This window comes from Microcaecilia unicolor, chromosome 2 (genome assembly GCF_901765095.1).
Source record: "Microcaecilia unicolor chromosome 2, aMicUni1.1, whole genome shotgun sequence".
Taxonomy (NCBI): domain Eukaryota; kingdom Metazoa; phylum Chordata; class Amphibia; order Gymnophiona; family Siphonopidae; genus Microcaecilia; species Microcaecilia unicolor.
In genome coordinates this window covers 178,829,124-178,844,831 of record NC_044032.1, presented here as the reverse complement: position 1 = coordinate 178,844,831, position 15,708 = coordinate 178,829,124, and the positions used below count along the sequence as shown (strand labels likewise).

Genomic DNA, 15,708 nt, shown 5'->3' with positions numbered 1-15,708 from the left:
AGCTTATCCTTCCAGGGTTTATGGATTTTTTTTTCTGATGTGTAGTGTTTGGTTGTAGACATAAATCAAGGGCTTAATCTTACAAAGTAGAGACCCAGAATAAAACTGATCTTAATTTATAGGTAACACTTAAGTGACAATAATTTCTTGATTATCTTTTCATCAACAATACTACTACTGCTTACAGTTCCAGAAGGGACAGATCTCTATAGAGTATAGATAGAAAGTATGGCTTCTAGCTCCCTTTTGAAGTGGGGGCAAAAGGAAAAGCCTGTAGTAAGGTGATGAACAAATTTAAGGGAAAGAGCAGGTAAATTAATAGCATTCTATTTGTATATAAAAGAGTGAGAAACAAGCCTGTGTATATATTAAGGGAAATGGCACTTGATATACTGCCTTTCTGTGATATTTACAACTACATTCAAAGCGGTTTACATAGTATATACAGGTACTTATTTGTACCTGGGGCAACGGAGGGTTAAGTGACTTGCCCAGAGTCACAAGGAACTGCAGTGGGAATTGAACCCAGTTCCCCAGGATCAAAGTCCGCTGCACTAGCCACTAGGCTACTCCTCCATAATAAGTGATGCTTTTAATCTAAAACAGGAAAAGCGCCTGATACAAAGCAGAAAGCTGGAGAGTTACTGCAATCAGAAATGGTTTTCAAAAAAACAGCTATGAATTGGATAGAATTAATTATTGAAGATACAGTGTATTAGGCAAACTATATAGGAAGTGTCACCCTTGGAGCCTAAACAACCAACGGTCTGAAGAATGTGTTAGCTGTGAAACCTATCTCCAATACTGTATTTAAACCACCTTACCACACCTCTGCTTGATAACAAAGGCCTGCCTCCAAGGCCAGGTGACTGCTTTAGAGAAACTGGGGAGGAGGAGACAGGAGATTAATACAACTACCTTTTGCAGAAGCAAGGCACAGAAATAAATCTCTGCTTTCTTCAAAACCAGTGCTATCAAATATCAGAAAAGTAACAGTTTTAAGATAGTAGGAGCAGTGCACAAGCTACAATCTTATATCAGGACTAACAGGAAGCAGTGCATAAGATATACTGGAAGACAAGTCTGACATTTCTTGTTAAATAAAGAAAACGTATTAAGAAGCAGAACAGAAAACCATAAGTTTCAGTCAGATAAATAAAAGAGAGAGAATGCAGATATCTGGCTTATCTTCAGACAGAGGTCCTGTATCAAGCCTGATCCCCCAAGCACGTTTTTGGAAGCACGGCTCTCTGTGTACTCCACACCTCTGCTTGGATAACAAAATAAGGGCCAACAAAATATTTTATTGCTGTGTGCACCATTTCAGATGGAAAAGACAAAATGATCAGATCGTTTTATAACAGCATATGTCTACAAGTTGAAGATTTAAAAGTAACCAATAGCAAGATGACTTTCTGCCACATCAAGAGCTAATTCTGCTGCAGTATCCTTAACAGAACCAAACAAAATCAGCTGCTTTTCCAATCAGCCAGTGGAAGATTTAGGGGCCCCTTTAATAATGTGCTATAAGCAGTTACTGCCTGAATTAGCCATTACTGTAACTACCTGTTCCTTTGATCCTATTCCCACCCATCTACTTGACAGTCCTACTGTCATATCCTCAATCTTTCACTTTCCACTGCAACTGTTGTTCCTGATGCCTTCAAACAAGCTGCAGTTACACCATTCCTCAAAAAACCTTCACTGGACCCTACCAGTCCTTCCAACTATCACCCCATCTCCCTCCTCCCTTTCCTACCCAAGATACTTGAACATGCTGTTCACCGCCATTGTCTTGACTTTCTTTCATCTCAACCTATTCTTGATCCACTTCAACCTGGCTTTCGCCCTCTTCGTTCAACTGAAACAGCGCTTGTTAAAGTCTCCAATGACTTGTTCCTGGCCAGATCTAAAGGTGTCTATTCTACCACAACATTCTCGGTCTATCTGCTGCCCACTCCTTAATATGTTGTCTTCATTTGGATTTCAGGGCTTTGTTCTTTCCTGGTTTTCTTCTTATCTCTCCCATCACACTTTTAATGTTTACTCTGGTGGATCTTCCTCCATTTCTTTCCCACTATTAGTTGGTGTACCTAAGGGCTCTGTCTTGGGACCTCTTCTTTTATCTATCTATACTTCTTCCTTTGGCACTCTGATCTCATCCCATGGTTCAGTATCACCCTTATGCTGATGACTCCCAGATCTACCTCTCCACACCAGAAATTTCAGCAGGAATCCAGGACAAAATATCAGCCTGCCTGTCTGACATTGCTGCCTGGCTGTGTCACCGCCATCTGAAATTAAACATGACCAAAACTGAGCTTATCTTTCCCCCTAAACCAACCTCTCCTCTTCCCCCATTCACTATCTGTATGGATAACATTCATCCTCCCTGTCTCGTCAGCTCGTAAACTTGGGGTCATCTTCAACTCCTCTCTCTCCTTCTCTGCACATATTTAACAGACTACTAAAACCTGTTTCTTTCTCTATAATAATCACCAAAATTCGTCCTTTCTGAGCACACTACCAGAACCCTTATCCACACTCTTATCGCTTCTCGCTTAGACTATTACAACTTGCTTCTCACAGGTCTCCCACTAAGCCACCTCTCTCCCCTTCAATCTGTTCAAATTTCTGCTGTACGACTTATATTCTGCCAGTGTCGCTATGCTCATATTAGCCCGCTCCAAGTCACTTCATTGGCTCCCTATCCATTTCCGCATAAAGTTCAAACTCCTCTTATTGAATTACAAGTGCATTCACTCTGCAACTCGTCAGTACCTCTCCACTCTTATCTCTCCCTACACTCCTACCCAGGAACTCCGTAAACTGGATAAATCTCACTTATCCGCATACTTCTCCTCCACTGCTAACTCCAGACTCCGTTCCTTTTATTTTGCTGTACCATATGCCTGGAATAGACTTCCTGAGCCGGTACATCAAGCTCCATCTCTGGCCAACTTCAAATCGAGGCTAAAAGCCCACATTTTTGATGCTGCTTTTAACTCCTAACCCCACTCACTTGTTCCAGTACCATGTTTTATCATTCCCACCTTAGTAATTCCCTTATTTACTACTATTTAGCATTTTTATAGCGCTACAAAGCGTACACAGCCCTGCTATTTGTCCTGTTTGCCTGTCCTAATTAGATTGTAAGCTCTGTCGAGCAGGAACTGTCTCTTCATAAGTACATAAGTACATAAGTACATAAGTAGTGCCATACTGGGAAAGACCAAAGGTCCATCTAGCCCAGCATCCTGTCACCGACAGTGGCCAATCCAGGTCAAGGGCACCTGGCACGCTCCCTAAACGTAAAAACATTCCAGACAAGTTATACCTAAAAATGCGGAATTTTTCCAAGTCCATTTAATAGCGGTCTATGGACTTGTCCTTTAGGAATCTATCTAACCCCTTTTTAAACTCCGTCAAGCTAACCGCCCGTACCACGTTCTCCGGGAACGAATTCCAGAGTCTAATTACACGTTGGGTGAAGAAAAATTTTCTCCGATTCGTTTTAAATTTACCACACTGTAGCTTCAACTCATGCCCTCTAGTCCTAGTATTTTTGGATAGCGTGAACAGTCGCTTCACATCCACCCGATCCATTCCACTCATTATTTTATACACTTCTATCATATCTCCCCTCAGCCGTCTCTTCTCCAAGCTGAAAAGCCCTAGCCTTCTCAGCCTCTCTTCATAGGAAAGTCGTCCCATCCCCACTATCATTTTCGTCGCCCTTCGCTGTACCTTTTCCAATTCTACTATATCTTTTTTGAGATACGGAGACCAGTACTGAACACAATACTCCAGGTGCGGTCGCACCATGGAGCGATACAACGGCATTATAACATCCGCACACCTGGACTCCATACCCTTCCTAATAACACCCAACATTCTATTCGCTTTCCTAGCCGCAGCAGCACACTGAGCAGAAGGTTTCAGCGTATCATCGACGACGACACCCAGATCCCTTTCTTGATCCGTAACTCCTAACGTGGAACCTTGCAAGACGTAGCTATAATTCGGGTTCCTCTTACCCACATGCATCACTTTGCACTTGTCAACATTGAACTTCATCTGCCACTTGCACGCCCATTCTCCCAGTCTCGCAAGGTCCTCCTGTAATCGTTCACATTCCTCCTGCGACTTGACGACCCTGAATAATTTTGTGTCATGTTGTGTCATGTTCAAGTGTACAGCGTTGCGTACGTCTAGTAGCACTATAGAAATGATAAGTAGTTAGTAGTAGTAACATGACAGTATGTGCTAATTCACCTGCTAAATGCATGCCTTATGGGGAGAAGGACATGGGAAGTATTTCATTCTGTAATGCTGCACACGAACAATCTGCCCTTTTTAAAGAGATGTGGTTTACAGTCAACTGTAGTACTTAAATAAAAAAAAGACAAACCTGAAAATGCCCAAACCAATGTTTCAAGTGACAAAATAAAAAATAAAATCTTAACCTCAGTCACCCACAAGCAAGCTCCAATCATAATGCCTCACATCTACATCTGAATTTAAGAAATCATTGCCACAGGTATATGATGAACTGGGAAGTGTCACTGATGTAATGTGTATGAATTTTAAAACAGCTCTCCAGGACAGGATAGCACGCAGGGATTCTTCCCTTCTTGTTATATTGTTCATGCAACAGAGGTTGGATGAACAATATAAAAAGAAGCAAAGATGAAAACAAGATTAAATGGTGAACTTTGAAATTTAATCAGTTACATTTAACTCTTAAATTTCAAAGGTTACTGGAAACAGACCATCCGATCTTATCCACAGGTTAAATATCTTAGCAACTCATTTTATTAACTTACCAATTACAGAGGCTCCCCGATCCGCAAAAGCCAAGGCATATGCTCTTCCCAGACCTAAAAGGGTTAATAGAGACCAGTTTAGTGGTGTCAAATGTCAAAAAAAAAAAAAAAAGTTATGCAGTTTCATAATGCTCATCACTTTGGGTGGCAGGCCAATCTGATCTGAAAAAAAAAAAAAAAGCCAACCTTTCTACTCTTCCTGGCAAATAATCCCCAAGTCCTCTCACCCACTGCTGCAACACATGGACCAAAGCAATAATTTATTGGAACTTTGCACTGACTTCTACAACCACTGTAAAAAAAAACAAAAAAAAAAAAAAACGACCTTACCAAGAAAACAGAATCCACATGGAGATATACAATTGAAAGGCTCAAAAAGATGTCTCTCAACAGCCTTTAATTTTAATTATAACAACTGAATACAAAACACCAAAAGGACAATTCTAGATTTAGGCATGCATAAAGTTACACCCCCTAGTATTCAGTGGAGGAGTGGCCTAGTGGTTAGAGCACCAGTCTTGCAATCCAGAGGTGGCCGGTTCAAATCCCACTGCTGCTACTTGTGATCTTGGGCAAGTCACTGAACCCTCCATTGCCTTAGGTACAAACTTAGATTGTGAGCCCTCCTGGGACAGAGAAATATCCAGTGTACCTGAATGTAACTCACCTTGAGCTACTACTGAAAAAGGTGTGAGCAAAATATAAATAAAATAAAATATTTAACTGACCAAGAACGGATAAATAGCACTTACCCAGCTATCCACAAATATTCAGCGGGAGATAGCCAGTTATCTCCTGCTGAATATTCATGGTCAGCGCTTAGAGGCCAACCAGTTATAATGTGCAATATAACCAGCTATCGGCTAATATTCAACGCATTGCCGGCTAAGTTTGGTGGCCAAATTGGGCCGCCAAAATAGCAGGTCTATCTTACCAGCCAGTGCTGAATATTGGCTTGGCCAGTAAAGTTTAAACCCGCAAAAAATAAAGTAGATATTCAATGCCTGTCACCGGAAATGGCCCAGCACTGACTATCCGGTCTCATCGCCGACTATGGGAGTTAGCTGGGCTGCCTTCCACGGTCTGAATATTGGCCCCACAGAATACTAGCACTTTTGTGGGTAAGTGTACACTTACCCACGTATTTTATAAAGGTTGCCCAAATTTGCACATCAAAATTTGGGTGCGATACTGAGATACGTGGGCAACTTAATTTGTTAATGAGCCAACAATTGGGCGCTAATAATTACTGATATTAATTAGCACCAAATAGCATTTAAGCATGCATCTGGCTGTGTGCTATTCTATAACACTGTGGCTAAATTCCATAGAGTGCAACCCAAAAGGGTCAGGGGCATTCTAGAAATTTGCATGCTGTTATAGAATACCCATGGTGCCTAAAAAAAAAAATTCTGACCTGGCGCTTATGTTTTGCACCCTGGCCCAAAAATAGTTTTTTTGACCCTGTCCACAGTCCCTCTCTCTCTCTCTCTCTTCAGGTACAGCTGGCGTCTCTCTCCACCACTCCCAAAGTCTGTGTCTCCGTCATCCTTCCCCCACCCCCACACTGAAACTTGCCTCTAAACCTCAGTGCTGATGTCAACAGCGGCAGTCATCAAAATATGCTGCTCTGGCTGGCATCAGAACCTTCCCTCTGCCAGATCCCGCTTTCTGTGAGGTAACTTCCTGCTGGGACTCAGCAGAGAAAAGGTCCAGACACTGGCTAGAGCAGCGTGTCTTGATGTCTGCCACTGCTGATGCCAACACTGAGGATCAGAGGCAAGCTTTTGGGGGGGGGGGGGGGGGGGGGAGAAGGGTGACAGACACTGAATATGGGAGCGGTGGGGAGAGTGAGAGATGTGCTGGACCCTGGGATATGGGGGGAGACTTGAGGGAGATGGAGATATACTGGACCCTGGGGTGTGGGGGGAAGGATATGGCACAGATAAGAGATACTACGCTTGAATTACGAATAGACACTGGGCAATGGTGGAAAGGGAGTGGGATATGAACACTGAGGAGCACTGTTGATCACAGGAGGAAGGATAGGTACACAGAGGTAATACTGAATATAAGGAGAAGGAACACTAAAAGAGAAGATCAACCTTGGGGGGGGGGGGGGGGAAGACAGCAACAGGGACAATGAGGAGGGATGCTGGAGAGGACAGATAGGGACACAGACAGAAAATGCATGGAAGACATGGAGAGAGAAGAAATGTAGAATAGACAGGAGACCCTGGAAAAGCTGAAGACACACAGACCAAATCTAATGGAAAAATAAAAGGCTCAGACTACAAAAGATAGAAAAATATATTAATTGGACCACGTCAGCTTTGGAAAATGTGCATCTCTGATACCTTGCATTTCAATTTTTCTAGTATTGCTGGGGGTTGTGCAGGGGCGTAGCCACGAGTGGGCCTGGACAGGCCCAGGCCCACCCATTTTCCCTCCAGGCCCGCCCATCCTTCGCACGCTGTCACTGCCCTTTTGTCCCGCGGAGGCAGCGTTCCCTTCCTGCCCTGTCTTCTCCCCAGGCTCCGCTGCATCGTCCCTGCAAGTGGAATCCTTCTCCTTTTCGGCCGTCGCGCTGCGCTGCCATACACATAGGCAGCTTCGCTCTCCCCCACAGCGTTCATCCAGCCCTAACAGGAAGTGCATCAGAGAGGGACAGAATGGATGCGGCAGGGAGGAGCGAAGCTGCCTGTGTGTATGGCAGCGCGACGGCCGAAAAGGAGAAGGATTCCATTTGCAGGGACGATGCAGCGGAGCCTGGGGAAAAGACAGGGCAGGAAGGAAACGCTGAACGCTGCCTCCGCGGGACAAAAGGGCAGCGACAGCCCGCAAAGGTTGTGGATGGGCGGACCTGGAGGGAAAATGGCTGAGCTGCTGGGACATGGGAGGGAGAGAGAAGGAAGGGACTTGAGGGAAGGGAAAGAGCTACTGGGACACGGGAGGGAGAGGAGGAAGGGACTTGAGGGAAGGGAGAGAGCTGCTGGGACAAGGGAGGGAGAGGAAGAAGGGACTGGAGGGAAGGGAGAGAGCTGCTGGGACATGGGAGGGAGAGGAAGAAGGGACTAGAGGGAAGGGAGAGAGCTGCTGGAGATGGGATGGAGAGGAGGAGGGGATTGGATGGGAGAGAGCTACTGGACATGGGAGGGAGAGGAAGAAGGGACTGGAGGGAAGGGAGAGAGCTACTGGGACATGGGAGGGAGAGGAGGAAGGGACTTGAGGGAAGGGAGAGAGCTGCTGGGACATGGGAGGGAGAGGAAGAAGGGACTGGAGGAAAGGGAGAGAGCGTCTGGGACATGGGAGGGAGAGGAAGAAGGGACTAGAGGGAAGGGAGAGAGCTGCTGGACAAGGGATGGAGAGGAGGAGGGGATTGGATGGAAGGGAGAGAGCTGCTGGACATGGGAGGGAGAGGAGGAAGGGACTTGAGGGAAGGGAGAGAGCTGCTGCGACATGGGAGGGAGAGGAAGAAGGGACTAGAGGGAAGGGAGAGAGCTGCTGGACATGGGATGGAGAGGAGGAGGGGATTGGATGGGAGAGAGCTATTGGACATGGGAGGGAGAGGAGGAAGGGACTGAGCTACTGGGACATGGGAGGGAGAGGAGGAAGGGACTTGAGGGAAGGGAGACAGCTGCTGGGACATGGGAGGGAGAGGAAGAAGGGACTGGAGGGAAGGGAGAGAGCTGCTGCGACATGGGAGGGAGAGGAAGAAGGGACTAGAGAGAAGGGAGAGAGCTGCTGGACATGGGATGGAGAGGAGGTAGGGGATTGGATGGGAGAGAGCTACTGGACATGGGAGGGAGAGGAAGAAGGGACTGGAGGGAAGGGAGAGAGCTACTGGACATGGGAGGGAGAGGAAGAAGGGACTGACGGGAAGGGAGAGAGCTACTGGACATGGGAGGGAGAGGAGGAAGGGACTAGAGGGAAGGGAGAGAGCTGCTGGACATGGGATGGAGAGGAGGAGGGGATTGGATGGAAGAGAGAGAGCTGCTGGACATGGGAGGGAGAGGAAGAAGGGACTGGAGGGAAGGGAGAGAGCTACTGGGACATGGGAGGGAGAGGAGGAAGGGACTTGAGGGAAGGGAGACAGCTGCTGGGACATGGGAGGGAGAGGAAGAAGGGCCTGGAGGGAAGGGAGAGAGCTGCTGCGACATGGGAGGGATAGTATTTTACCATCATATACAAGGCATACCCATAGGTGGACAGTGGCTTGTCTCTGTCTCTCATTTTGAGGAAAAGAATATGTACACCTCAACGTTTTGGCCTTCTCTTGTTCTATGGCTGCACTATTTTGATAATATTTTAATTTAGTTGGAGAGACATTGAGGAATGTGTGTCTTGCTATTTGCAGTGCATAAGTAGAATAACCATTTACAATTCACTCCACAGAAGCCTTTAACCGAAATTCCTTTTTTGGATTTATAAACTGTTAAGCAGGATAGCAGGCTACACACTACAATTAGGAAACCCAGGGGTCCCTTTTAGTAAGCTGCAGTAAAAGGGGGCTTACGCTAGCATCAGCGCGTTTTTGATGCAAGCTGAGGATCCCTTTTACCGCAGAGGGTGAAAGGCCGACTTTTTTTTTCTCAAAAAGAAATGGCCATGCAGTAAATGAACCACTTGCCTCGTGGCCTTTCCGGGGGGGGGGGGGGGGGGGGGGGGGGGCACTTAGCACCACCCAGCTAAGGAACAGGTTACTTGAGAGTTTTCACTGGACCAAACTTGCTTTCATTGTGCCATCAGCATCATCCAGTTGGAAAGGCAGTGCCTTGAAAGGTGGAGGATAAAGGATTATTTTCTTTTTTTACATTTATATCCCACATTATCCTAAGCAAACTCGGGTTCAATGTGGTATACATTTGAAAATACAGTGAGACAGAATAATAGAATTCAGTTATATCATGGGAGCAAGTAGATGGATACGGCTGAAAACATTTAATAAAGATGAGATTACCATATATACCACAGCTGGGCATTTAAAAGTCTGTCCTTTAATTTATTTTTTATTTTTGTCACATTTGTACCCTGCGCTTTCCCACTCATGGCAGGCTCAATGCGGCTTACATGGGGTAATGGAGGGTTAAGTGACTTGCCCAGAGTCACAAGGAGCTGCCTGTGCCGGGAATCGAACTCAGTTCCCCAGGACCAAAGTCCACCACCCTAACCACTAGGCCACTCCTCCACCTAATGATGAAGCATGTTCAGAAATCATAGCCATAAGTATAGACAGTTATTTAAATATTATCACATGCATACACCAGAACAGGTATCCATATATTTATTTACTAGCCGTTAAGCCCGTAACAATGGGCTAGTTTTTTTGCTTTCCTATGGTCTCCCCCTGTCCACCAACTCTGCTCTCTCCCCTGCCCTCCCACCAGCGTGTTTCCCTCAGTTCTGCCCCCTCCTTCCTTCCCTGCTCCCTCCTCCTCCTATTTCCACGCCCATGTCCAAGCCCTCCTCCCTATTGAGCTGTACTGCTGGTGGAGGCGGGGCTTGGACTTCTACACTCTCAGCGTTCCGACTCTGCTGCACATTTGCAGGTGAGTCGGTCACTTGCCGTTTATATGTCTGACTAGCCGTTAAGCCCATAACAACGGGCTAGTTTTTTGTTTTCCTATGCCCCACCCCCGGGTCCACCAACCCTGCTCTCTCCCCTGCCCTCCCACCAGCGTGTTTCCCTCAGTTCCGCCCCCTCCTTCCTTCCCTGCTCCCTCCTCCTCAGATTTCCACGCCCATGTCCAAGCCCTCCTCCCTATTGGGCTGTACTGCTGGTGGAGGCGGGGCTTGGACTTCTACACTCTTAGCGTTCTGAATGACTCTACTGCGCATTTGCAGGTGAGTCGGTCACTTGCCGTTTATACGTTTGACTAGCCATTGAGCCCGTTAAAACGGGCTGGTATTGGGGTTTTCGGAGGTCGCCGCTGACCCCCTGCCCCGCAAGGTCGCCGCTACCGTTCCCCCACCCCCACCGTCACTGCCGCCGCCAGCCCTCCACCCGGCCCAGGCCCTCTCTCTGCTACTGAACTTACATCCATTCGCTGGAACGAAGCAGGGCAGATCAGCTGAGCTGCCGTCGACCTTCCTTCTCTGCCTGTGTCCCGCCCTCGTGTGACGTAACGTCAGCGAGGGCGGGGCACAGGCAGGGAAGGAAGGCGGACGGCAGCTCAGCTGATGTGCGTGCTGCGTTCTGGCGAATGGATGCAAGTTCAGTAGCGGAGAGAGGGCCTGGGCGGGTGGGGGGAGCGGTAGCGGCGACCTCGGCGGCTTTGCGCAGTTTCCTTCTCTATCCCACCCCCATCATCACGTATTGATGCGGGGGCGGGACAGAGAGGGAAGTCTCTACTGTGCATTTGCGAGTGAGTCGGTCACTCGCCATTTATATGTTTGATTGCATTTGTATCCCACATTTTCCCACCTCTTTGCAGGCTCAATGTGGCTTACAATACATCATGAATAGTGGAAATGAATTAGAAAATAGACATTTAGTGTTACAGAAGGGTCTTGGGTAACATGATAATGATCAAACATGATAGTAATATAACAAGTAAATGATGTAAGACAGTTCTGAATATATGTGGAAGAGTTGTGTGTATTCACATTGGTTGATCTTTGTGGTATGTCTTGTTAAAGAGATGGGTCTTCAGAAGTTTGCGAAAGTTTGTTAGTTCGTAAATCATTTTTAAGTTGCGCGGCAATGCGTTCCATAACTGTGTGCTCAAGTAGGTAAAGTTTGACGCGTGCATTAGTTTGTATTTTAGACCTTTACAGTTAGAGAAGTGTAGGTTAAGGAATGTGCGGGATGATCTTTTGGCATTCCTGGGTGGTAAGTCTATCAGGTCTGACAAGTAGGCTGGTGCAGCTCAGTGAATGATTTTCTGAATTAGGGTGCATATTTTGAACGTGATGCGTTCTTTGAGTGGGAGCCAGTGTAGTTTTTCTCGTAGGGGTTTGGCACTTTCATATTTTGTTTTACCAAATGTGAGACTAGCTGCAGTGTTCTGGGCTGTCTGAAGTTTCTTGATCATTTGCTCTTTGCAGCCGGCGTAGAGTGCACTGACCACTAGATTACTCCATCCAATTGCTTGCTGCTTTCTTAGGAATGGCCATAATATCTGGACTCGCCATTAGAACCTGATATCTATTGTCACTATCACATCTTGAGGGGTGGGAGGAGATTATGCCTTAATCCCTCCAGGTGGTCAATTGGTCAGTTAAATGCACTTTTTCTAACTTGGTTGTGACTGAAATAGGTCTAGATAAAAAAAAAATGCCCTTTGTTTGCCCTGGACCTTTTTTTCTGTTCCATTATCACTGAAAAACATCCAAATTTTAAGCCTGCCCAATACACACCCCTCGCTATTTGGACAAACTCAGTGAAAAAACATTACAATTCTGCCTTTCTGAAAATCGTAATTTAGACATTTTGGCTAGAAAAATGTCCATCTGCCACTCTGTGCTGCTTTTGACACATTTTTCTCTTTTGAAAATGAGCGCCAATGTGTTCTTTAAAAAATATTCAAAGGAAATAATACAGTACTACAGTATATACACATACTGTACAGTATATATGTTTTACACAATACACTACAATTTTAAAAATGCTACATTTGTACAGTACTATAAATACACGTGTTCCTTAAAGTAAAATGTTTGGGAAATTGGCACATTCTGACAGTGTACTGAGACAGCAAGGGGGCATAAGGTATAGTGGGTCCCTAGTTGAGGGGTGAATATGACCACGTGCAAAGACCCCAGGACAGTCCCAGCTGAGTAGTGTCACTGGAAATCTGCTGAGAAACCCGACAGGGAGGCAAGTAGGGGAGCATCCAAGCACTGAAGTTGTTCTGAAGGAAGTCAGCTCCGCAACAGAAACCTGCTCAGTGCTAGTGGTGGGCTCAGAGGTAAAGCGGGCCCCTAGCTGAGGGGTGAATGCGACCACGTGCAAAGACACCAGGACAGACTTTGCTGCACCGGAAGAACTGCTGTACCCTAGGGAACAGACAGGCTGAAGCTGAACAGGGGAGTGGCAGGTCCTGTTTTATAACACACTGCTACAGCCACTTGGAGCAAGGCCTCAGATCAAAGAAAGGACCGTGGAAGTGGACTGCCTGGACACAAGGTATCCGATCGAGCAGAGAACAGAAGAGGCATCAAGTTCCTGCTGTGCCACCGCGGACCTCGGAATCAATGCAACTTGTAGCGTCAAATCGGGCAGAGGATAATGGTGGGGCGACGGGCCACCACCGAGGCGGCTTCGCTTTGAGCTCAGATTTGGAAAAGTCAAATAAATCTAAAATCCTAATATCTTCTTTGCTCATGCTGTCTATCAGGGAAAGAAAGGGGGGGGGAACAGGACTGCAAATCTCAGAAAGAGATTTTAAAACAAAATAGAAATGTACTAACAAGACTACACTACCAGCATGAACTCTCTCCTGTTTTCCCTTTGCTCTACTGAAGCTAGAAGGTGAACAGATAGCTGTACCCTCTGCATATTGTGCAATATTTAAAAGTTCATAGTGACGCCCTTATCAAGGCATTTACTGCTGTGCCATCTCACCTTCTTTAAACTATCCCTCCATAAATTCTTCCAAAACATGGAGATGCAGCCAGCCAAGAGCACAAACCACCTTATCTAGACCAGCATCTGGATGCAACCAGGTGTGCAACAATTCATGACTCACCCAATTCTTTACCCTTATACCATACTGGAGATTTTTTTTTTTAAGGGAAAGAAGGGCAGGAGGATTTAAAAGGGGTGGGGGTGTACAATCAGTACCAGCATTACTGCTATCATAATAACCAACCAAGGTCTGACCTCATCCTATGCCCTCAGTTGTTATTTTCTCAATATGAAATCTGCTCAAGCACTTATTGTTATAACAAGGTCTCCACAGTGCACATGGGAACACTTAGCTCGTGCTAAGCTTTAGCCCCTAACAGACATTAGCGTGCACTAAGTATCACATAGCCCATAGATATAAAATAGGACACACAGCATTAATAAATATGGAGGTATCCCACTATGGATAGCTCCCACCTGATTTATAATCAGCACAACAGATATCACTTAAAGGTACATAGAGAGTAAGGAAGAGAATATGCATAAAATGCAAACACAGCAGGGCCCATTTTATTCCCATGGGCCCTCCTGCAGATAACACCAGCTAATCTTTAGTAAAAAAAAAAAAAAAAAAAAGACCCCCACAGTGCACAGACAATGTGACGCCCTGTAGCTACAATCACTGCACACCTGGCTACTGCACAGTTAGGGCTCAGCTCTTATGTGGACAATTTCAAGGGAAATTATGCATTTACCAGCAGCCAGTAAATGGATAACTTCCCTATCCATGTCTTTTGAAAATCTACATGAACAGCATTGAACAGAAAATCCCTTTAACCAGTCTGACACTAACCATATAGGGAGCTTTTCACTAAAGGTTAGTGCAAGTTATGGGCCACAGGACCTGTCTTATTCCCATGGGCCCTTCTACAGATAATCTTTGGTAAAAGGCCCCCATTGTGAAGAGCTAGAGGGAGAGCAGCACAGCAACAGTCAATAGGCAATACATATATTCAGTGCCATTAAGTTTAGCAGCACTGAAAATTTAAAGCACCAACACAGCTCACTGCTGAAAATTTCCTCCAATATGTTTCTCTTAAAGAGATGTGCAACAGCATGGCTATATATCACTTATTGTAAGCTACAAACAAATCTTGACAGAAAAAGCTAAACAAAATTCAAACCAGTCATTCCAGATGAGATATTTCAATAGCTTGAATAAGTATACTACCAATAGGTAAGAAACCTCAGGATAGATCTTCTGGGTGTCTCTAATTCTATGCAGAGCATGGCCCAAAATTTCCATTAAATAGCTCTCACACAGGTGTGTGAATGTCCGGTTTTAAGCATTCAATGAACGTAAAGAAAATAAATAGAACACACATAGAAAGTATTGTAAATCTAAACCAATGGCCTAAATATAGCAGCAGTACCCTTTTGCATATTAAAAAAAAAAAACACAAGACACCACAAAAACTTACAAATCTGCAAGAACCCTTGATTACGATGAACTGCCACTCGGTCCTCAAGTAGCAGAACAAATCTCCACCTAAACCCCAACCTGAAATAAACTTTGATCTATTCTCACCACTGATCCGCAACAACTCCTCAAAACAAAAAGCTGAACTTTTAACTATCAGGGCACTGGAGCGTAGACCATGTCTTCTAGGGACATCAGGGGAATGCTCTCTCCTAAAGTCTCAGCGCGAAATTTAAAACACGGTGATAGATCTCCCAAGAACAGAAGTGAGGCCCCCCGACAACCAGAAGAAAGGTCCCACTTTCCTCTAATGTGACAAGAGACGCTGCCACACACACAGCCTCTTCCATGCCCTCACCTCCTCCGGCGCCGGTCACTAGCACCACCCGACCATCGAACCTCAGCGAAGTCGCCATTCTCTCCCCTTCGCCTGCCCCTGGGACTTGAGGTCTCCCTGACTCAGTTCTTAGGTGTATCTGTGCGTGCGGCGAGACGCGCTCCAGCGACTTCACAAAGCTGTGCCACCACCGCCGCCGGCCACGCCCACAGCGCGATCAGCTGATCTCCAGAACCCGGATCGCTCGAGCGCCTGCAGCAGGCTGGGAAATGTAGTCCTCGGTAGGCAGCCAGGTGGGGATAGGAGCTGTGGGAAACAAGCGACTGTGGTGCAATAGGAGTCCACAGTGATAAATGTAGTCCTCGATAGGCACAGTACACAAGAAGTAGAGGCTGACCACAGGCTAGAACAACTCGGGAGATGATGTTGATGAAAATGCTTTATTGTTCGTTCAAGGGACCCGACACGGTCCGTGTTCCGACGCATAAAGGAGTCT

At 46.0% G+C, this 15,708-nt stretch overlaps 1 protein-coding gene across 1 annotated transcript in view; it reads right to left on the bottom strand.

Moving 5' to 3' along the window:
- Window positions 1–15,415, bottom strand: part of LOC115463217 (peroxisomal multifunctional enzyme type 2-like) — a 204,254-nt gene extending 188,839 nt beyond the window's left edge. The window contains exons 1-2 of the mRNA XM_030193529.1: window positions 15,234–15,415; window positions 4,827–4,880 (exon numbers count right to left, since the gene is read on the bottom strand). Coding sequence (XP_030049389.1) covers window positions 4,827–4,880; window positions 15,234–15,291 — 112 coding nt within the window. The 5' untranslated portion in view covers window positions 15,292–15,415. The remainder of the gene's footprint in view (window positions 1–4,826; window positions 4,881–15,233) is intronic.
- Between the last annotated feature and the right edge of the window lie 293 nt (window positions 15,416–15,708).